General features: G+C 36.1%; 1 protein-coding gene across 1 annotated transcript in view; it reads right to left on the bottom strand.

Annotated features, from left to right (window-relative positions):
• Positions 1-4: 4 nt before the first annotated feature.
• Positions 5-8,034, bottom strand: part of LOC118339502 (cytochrome P450 2C20-like) — a gene marked incomplete at its 3' end in the record, with an annotated part of 10,095 nt that continues 2,065 nt past the window's right edge. Inside the window, 9 exon segments of the mRNA XM_035677184.1 lie at positions 5-66; positions 1,393-1,528; positions 2,235-2,339; positions 3,070-3,138; positions 3,499-3,659; positions 3,944-4,060; positions 4,063-4,095; positions 5,230-5,392; positions 6,105-6,274. Of these exon segments, the coding sequence (XP_035533077.1) occupies positions 5-66; positions 1,393-1,528; positions 2,235-2,339; positions 3,070-3,138; positions 3,499-3,659; positions 3,944-4,060; positions 4,063-4,095; positions 5,230-5,392; positions 6,105-6,274 (1,016 nt within the window).

Here is an 8,034-nt window from a genome sequence, read left to right as displayed (position 1 = left end):
GTCTGTCTTCAAAACTGGCCCGATCCTTCCCTTCTAACACCCTGTCTATCTCCTCTTGACAGCGCTCTGAGAGATAGCGCAGAGAGGGGAGGGGGAGGAAAGGATACTGCTCACATCACATTGCTTCCATTACAAAGAACAGAACAGAAAGTAACAGAAAGGAGTCAAATCAGCAGCTGCTGCTAAAAAAAAAGGTTGCATGTAGCCAACGTTAAGTTATCACTGATTTAATTAAACACCTGGCAAGGACGTTAAGTGACCCAAATAAAACACCCCCTCACAATGTTGCATTTACATAGTTCTTTTTATTAACTGGCCATTTTTGTTTAGATGACTTACTTGTTATCTGAGTATATTTCTACAAAAGCAGTTCTATAAGTACAATTTCTTTAACGTAACTGTACTCTTGTTTACAGTGTAGTATTCTCTTCATCCTGGCCTGTTTAGAGGTAAATGGCGAAATGATAGATGGCTTGAATGACCAATGCATTAAACCAGAAATAAGACATGCAAAAATATTAGTTGCATTGCATGAAGTGTCCTGGCATGCTAGATGGTTGCAAGTCTTACTGACACACCTAACGGAGCAGATCCTTCATTGATGTTATCAAGTAATTAAGGTCATTTCCCTAAATTGTCCAAAAGACCAAATGGAACTCTTGAATCTTGTCTGGTTAGTGTGCTCTCTTCAAGTGATGTGGTCCAGTACAGGATTTCTGAGGCTGCTACTGAAAAAATCCCAATAATGATTGACATTCACGGTCAATATTCATTTTCTTTCCACAACCCATAGCATTAATAAATGTTTTTTTTTATATGGTTCCCTTAAATTAAGAGAAATGCTATCAAGAAAGGAACTACATTGTGAATTATGAATAATTAGCATTTCTGTACTTCAATTTCTTCTTTATTTACCAGCATTTTTTACACCTGTGTTTTTTAGTACAGTGACAAAATGTCTTCTGTGAAAGAGGCCTATGTTGGAAAGCCTATGGCACATTGCTGGAAAGAAGACAGTAGCTAATTGTCAAAGCTTAATGAGGAGCAATGCAGGTTTTATTCTAGACAAGGACCAGTCCTGGTCTAGCAAGTGCATTATTGTAATTAGGAAGAGTGGACAATATTTGGGCTAAAATGTGCGTTTACTTCTATAACACAGTCTGCCTGAGTTGACTTATACTGTCTTTGTATAACTGGAGTGACAGCTTTGTCTATATTCTAAGCAAAAAGTCTGTATTCTTAGTTGGTGTTGGGCTCTTCTGATTATAAATTTAACAGAAGGAATTCCTGGGCACGAAAAATTGATGGATGTGAAGATAAAGATTTAAAATAGATGAACTATGGAGCTAATGACATCAAAGTGATAACTCATATTTACATGTGCTGGCATACCTTGCATCTGTGGTTTGCTCGTAAGGTAGAGGAAAAGAGTAAGCATGGTGTTGGAGGTCGTGTCAGTCCCAGCAAAGTGAAGGTCTAGAACGAATGTACACATTTGGTCTTCTGAAAATGTAGAATCTTCTGTGTCCTGAGAAAAAGAAGAGTGTTTTATGGTGAATAAAGAACAATCAAATACATACCACCTGAGGCAAGCACTGATGCTGCCCTGTTGTCTTTGCAAACTTGAACTTCTTACAGACCACTGATCCTGATGCTGTGCTCATTGTTGCCAGAGACTTCAGCCAGGCTAACCTTAAAAACTTCAATCAAGAGAATCCTGACGGGAACTATCACTGGTATAGAAACAGGACCACAAGGCCCTGCAAAGAGTGGCTTGCTGAATGTACAATAAGTGGTGCTCTATGCAGCCAAAAAGACATTTATAGCAGACATTGCAAGAATAAGGCTAGGAGAGTCATCAAGGATCCAACCACCCGTATAATGGCCTTTTCTCCCTGCTGCAATTGGGAAGAAGGTAGCACTAAAAGGCCCATTACTATTAAAAATACTTTTTACTTTAATTTGCTCACATCATTTCGATAGTAACCACTATTATTTATTACATTTTCTATTGTTCATTTCTATTACTATTTTGTTTTTACTGAACAAATTGTATGGGCTAACTGTAGTTTTTAATTTCACTACCTGAACCTGTATTATTATATGTGACAATTAAACTTAAACTTGAACTGATACACACAAATACGCATTAAGGGGTGTAAAAAGAGTCAGCTTACTACCACACACACATTTTGTTAGTGAGCTGACTCTTTTAAGCCACAATACACACACACCTTTTCCATTTCATCCAGATAGGAGTCAATGAAGTCTCGCGGTTGTCCAAGGACTCTGGTCTTCTTATGCTCAGCCAACAAGACACGCACAAAATCCTCAGAAATCTGAAAAACACAAAGGCAGACTCAGATTACAGGAGTTTTAAAATCCTAACTGATTTTGCAATCAGGTTGTATCACACACATAAGGAGAAAGTTCACACACTCTGAGATTATTGTACCAGAGGAAGTAATGCACCACCTTATGTGATCTCATGGGGATATAAAGAAAATGGAGAGTGACATAGTGGAACAATTTGTTGTTGAAACATTAAGGCTTTGCAGTGAGAGAGAAAAAAAAGCAGAAGGGCAAACAAATCTGGATAAAAAAATGTCTAACTCTTCAGCAAAAACTGGAGGTGAGATTTCAACTGTCAGTATGCTTGCTAACGTTAGCCTCAAAGGCAAAAAAGTTTACTGAAGTTTGGCAACACTTTTTAAAAAGAAAGAAGAAAGTCGCAAAATCTAGGGAGAAGGTCACAAAGTTGGCAACATTGGCCTCTCTATGATTGTTTTTGTGTGTGTAAGAGTGTGTATGATGTAGCATAGAGCTAATTCATTATTTGTTTCTTTCTTTGTGAATATGTGTTGGTTGTCACTAAATATTTGTTTGACGTTAGAAGAAAAACAATCCATTGTACCACTGATGTTCATATCTCTTTGTCTCTTGCATATTTAATCCTCAATATATTAATTTTGATATAAATATGAATATTAATAAAAAACATAATTTTTTTATTCAGGCTTTTTTCACAATATATAAGACATATTTACAATAAAGGCCAGATTAACATACCTTAACATTCTTGAAGAGCTTGGAGACTGGAAGTGGCAGTTTACGAAGTATGGGAAAAGCTTCACACAGCTGTAAAAAAAACAACAACAAGTTAGTAATAATTACTTAATTTAAATTCAAACCCACATGCTTCCTGGCATTAACTGCTCTAAACAGATTATTTTATTAGATATTTTACTAGAATAAATAACTACTAAGTAACTGCTGGAGGTAACTCTTCAAAAAGTTGCAAAACAGCAAGACACCAACAGCTACTGCAGAAGTATTGCATAACTATGGATGGTTTATGAAGGCAGTACTTTAGGCAGCCCAATAGAGCTTCTGGAGAACGATGTGGCCAAACTTTCTCATCCGAACCCTAGGGTTACTAGAAAAAAAGGGTTACTAGTTAGTAGTAACTTGGGATCTTAAAAACATGCTTTGACTCACCGTAGAGCTGAGTCCATTGAGTATCTTTGCATTCTCGCTGTAGCCTTTAATAACCACTTTGATGAAATCGTCATTGAGATCGTAGCGTGCATTAAACAGAACCCGGCAGACGATGTTTGAGGTTGCTACATAAATCATAGATTCAGGACTCATGGTTTTGCCTGTAAAAGACAAGGTGTAGACTTAAGTATCACACAACATTGTACAAGAATACAAAGGAACATTACCATAGCACAATGAAAATTTAATGTGGAAGCACACGCTCCTGCAGTGAGCAGGAAGTGGCGAGAAAATAAAGGCCAATGGAACACGGTGGAGGCCTCTTTAAAATACTCTTACTTTAAAATACACTGACATATATGGATGGTACTCAGATGTCAGTGTCACTAATTAAAGTTAACCCTGCCTTTTGTATGAGGATTGCATGGATGACATGATGACATACCAATGTTTTTATCCAGTGTATCGATCATGAATTTTATCTCTTGATGAATCTTCTCCTCCATGGCACTCTTCCCCATACCAAAGTTCCTCAAGTTTGTGAGGGCAAAGCGACGATGGCCTTCCATCTGGGGCCATAATCTGCCAGAATCACTCCTGCAACAGGTTTAATGACACAAATGTAAAATTGTCTCAAAATATCAGTCTGATGTGATCATTGCTGTTCTATTCCAGAGCATATCTACTTTCCATCCTGTTTTGTTATTTACTCTCCACAATATTGACAAACCTGAGACATTGTGGAATGGGGGAATAGTTTCAAGACAAAACGATTATATTCAGTGAGCTTTTCTCATTGACATTGTTCATAGTTAGTTACACTTCAGATTCAGCCTCAGTGGGAAACTATGCTTTCCTGGAACTACAAGATTCTGGCCAAAGTTTTTCATCTCAGGCAATCTATTAGCAAGTAATAAGCAACTACTATTTCACTTCATGCTAGAAGCGAATACTAGAAATTCTCCAAGTCATTCCTGCATCACTTGAAGAAAACTGTCCTGAAATCATTAGTCAGATTAAGGCCCTTGCAGAGTTCCTCTCATTAAAGTGATAATCTTGTCTCCAAACCCAGTCCCCCAGTTTTAATTTTTGGCACTGAACCATTGACATACATACACCGAATGTATGAAAATGTTCACTTGCTGCCTAATATATCCCACCCACTCACAGGTGCCACGATAACCAGATTTAGTTTTATTCACTTCACCTGTCAGTGCTCAGAATGTTATGGCTGATTGGTGTATACAATTAATATCACATTTGTGGTCCTACCAGCCCTAGAATACAATATAATAATAGTTAGAAAGGTGGCATTACTTTTCCCTTTTAATTGGTTTTCTTTGGAGAAACAGTAAGCCCACGATAGCCTAAAAGAAATTCATAGAACGATATGTATACTAGCTGAACATAAATTGGGCAGCTGTTAATGATAAATATATTTCTTGCAGATGATGATGGATTAACTGCATGGTTACATGTTATGGTTTATCAGTTAGAGCCTTACCTCCTTTAAAGAGTTTATTTTACAAACATACATATAGTCTAATTAAACTCATTAAATGCAATTGTACTTCAACACTTCCCTTTGTTGTATTATTATACATACAGTACATGCATAGAACGAGACACACTCCTGACATATGCACTCTGAATGTCTAATTACTTTTCTTTTTTAGTTAGCAAAGTTTGATAAAACAATGTCTGCCGTATGACATATTGTGTCTGTGTTACCTTCATTTTCGGAGAGGTCAGCCACTAACATGCCTTGGGGTCGTCCGGCAAAATCTTTGGCATTGGTCACAAGAGCCTCCCTTACGGCCTTAATCCCATTGACGATCACAGCCGGTCTGGAACCGAAGAACAGACTGTATACATTTCCATAGGTCTTCCTCAGCTGGGAGAGAATGAGAAAACATGTCAGTGTTTGAAATACATATATATCACACAATTATAGATGGATATTACTCTTTAAAGGGACAATTCACTGGAATCACAAGAACATATTTTGCCCACTTAGTTTAGTTCAGTCTTAAATGTCTCACATGGGACATTTGGCTTGCAGCATGGCAAAAACAGACAATATCAGACTCATCAGCAGAGCGCGAAATTAACTTTTTTGCCCACATCCAAATATCTAGTAAATGCTCAAATTCAACAATTACAGGCATCATTGTATGTTCTGAACTTGTTTATTCATTCTAAGAAAACCAGTCAGGAAAACGTTACATTTGTGTGTTGGTCATTAAATAAGTTTCAAAACAGAAGTGAAAATAATGTCATTGCTATTCCTAAGATGTATCTATTGGCCTTTTTAGCATTTTACTTTAAAATTGTATTAATGCATTTGATATTAATTTGCACAAGTGAATTTACTTCTCTTTATCCAAAATAGCTTTCTGGGTACAACTCTGCAAGAGTATCTGTGCGCTTCTACTTTCGTACAGCATCTCTTTCTGTGAAATAACTCTTGAAACTCGTACTGTTTGGGAAAGCAGTACATTGGCCACTTAACCATTTTTAGAAACATTTTAAGTACTAATAATAGTAATTACATTAATGGCATACGATTCATCACCAACAACATTCATTGAAGTATTATTTCTTACCCTCTCAAAGTCATCCAAGGGGCTTCCTACGGTCATTTCCAAAAGGTTCCCCAGTACTGGCACCAGAGGGGGTCCCGGTGGAAAGTTCTTGGGCCTCCGGTTTGTGAGTTGAAGGAGGATGAAAGAGACACAGAGGCCATAGCAGGTGGCTGAAAGCAAACATGGTGGAACTGATTGGAGTCAACTGAAGGGGCGAGCTGTGTGACTTGTTTTTAAAGTGCAGCTCAGCCCTACCTCTTTCAGTTGTTTACTTTGCTTCCCTGTGTTAAAGGTGAATAAGAACGTCAAACCTGGTCACACACCCTGAAAGGCACAGGTTCTAACTATTTACTATAAACATTAGTTTACCTGTTGCTAAATTGGTTCAATTAAATATCATTTAACAAAGCTAATATAGGTCATGTCATTGCTTACCGGTGGATTGGAATAAAGCTAATGAGTTGTAATGTAACTAAGTATATTTACATATATATTTATAGTATTGTACAAAACTGAGGTACTTTTTTTGCATACAAGATATGTGAGTCGTTGATAAAATATTATGTTTTCTGATATATCAAACTACCCAACTGTATAAAGTACAGCTGAAGTGATTACACAATAAATTGACAGACAGAAAATTAATTGGAAACCATTTTGATAAATAATGCAGAGATACCAAACATTCCACAGTTCCAGCTTCTTAAATGTGAGGGTTTGTTTCACCTTTTAATAACTTTTTTTTAATAATATTGAGGTTTACACTATTTGTTGGACAAAACTAACAAAGTGTCACTTTCTCTGGGTAATTGTGATGGCATTTTTCACTATTTTAGAATTTTTACAAACCAAACAAACAACTGGTTAATCAAAAAGGAATCAGCATGATTCATTTTCATTGGTTACAGTCCGATACAACCAACCAAATACAACTTTAAAACCCTGCTTATAAGAATAATAGGTAATAATAATTATAATCATTTAATGATAAATAATTAGTCAAAACGGTCACAGGTGCCTTTTTTTGCTCTGAGGTAACTTATAAATTTTACATAAGTAAAATTTTCAATGCATGACAGTATATTTATTGTATGTGTAGTACTTTTACTCAAATAAAGCATCTGAATACTTCCACCAAAGTAATATTCTATATACCCAAATCATCCAATATCGCAAATATATTTGCAACATTTCAGTATAGACTTTCAGTCAGTAGAGTAAAACACATAACTGGTTTCACTGGATGTATTACACCTGTAATTTCTCTCAAAACAGAGCTGAGTTACATTGGCCTTGAGGAATTGCTAATCCCTTTAACAAATGTCAACTAATGTCTGATCAACACTGCCTAAGGGACAAACACTGTAGGGTCGTAGCTGTGCGTAGTTTTTTGTAAAACCAAAAAAAGTTCAGTTTGAAAACCAAGCATAAATTCCACTTTTTTGTTGCTTGTTGCTTGACCTAATGTTAACATAACCCCTTGTGGGATGAATAATAATAATAACTAATAATAAAAAATAATAATATAAGTAATAAAGTCCCTTAGAAGCTGACAAACTTCACTTTGCAGATCTCACGATCTCTTGAAAACTGGCTCCAAGTGTATTGGATAATTCATTATAATCACCTTGTTTAGATATTGTGATTCTTATATTCTGATGTAATGTATAGCTCCTATACAGTGGAGTTGGATGGAGTTCACATCTAGGCATCTCCTCCTGATCCTTTTTTTTTCTTTACCGTATGGAAAATTACACAAAATAAAACAATGTTGCTGTCCACTGTGCAACATCATATTGGAATTGTTGTGTCAGATATGAATTGGAGAATTTCAGGTCCTGTGATATTTTTTATCTTGTGCACACAGGTTATTATCTTCATCTAAGAAGGTGAAAGAAATTTCATTGAAGTTGATTCAGAATTATTCCTTTAGTTCAAATATTATATTAAT

The sequence above is a fragment of the Morone saxatilis genome, unplaced genomic scaffold (genome assembly GCF_004916995.1).
Source record: "Morone saxatilis isolate NCDOM2014 unplaced genomic scaffold, NCSU_SB_2.0 Contig5, whole genome shotgun sequence".
Lineage (NCBI taxonomy): Eukaryota > Metazoa > Chordata > Actinopteri > Moronidae > Morone > Morone saxatilis.
This window is presented reverse-complemented; position numbering and strand designations above follow the sequence as displayed.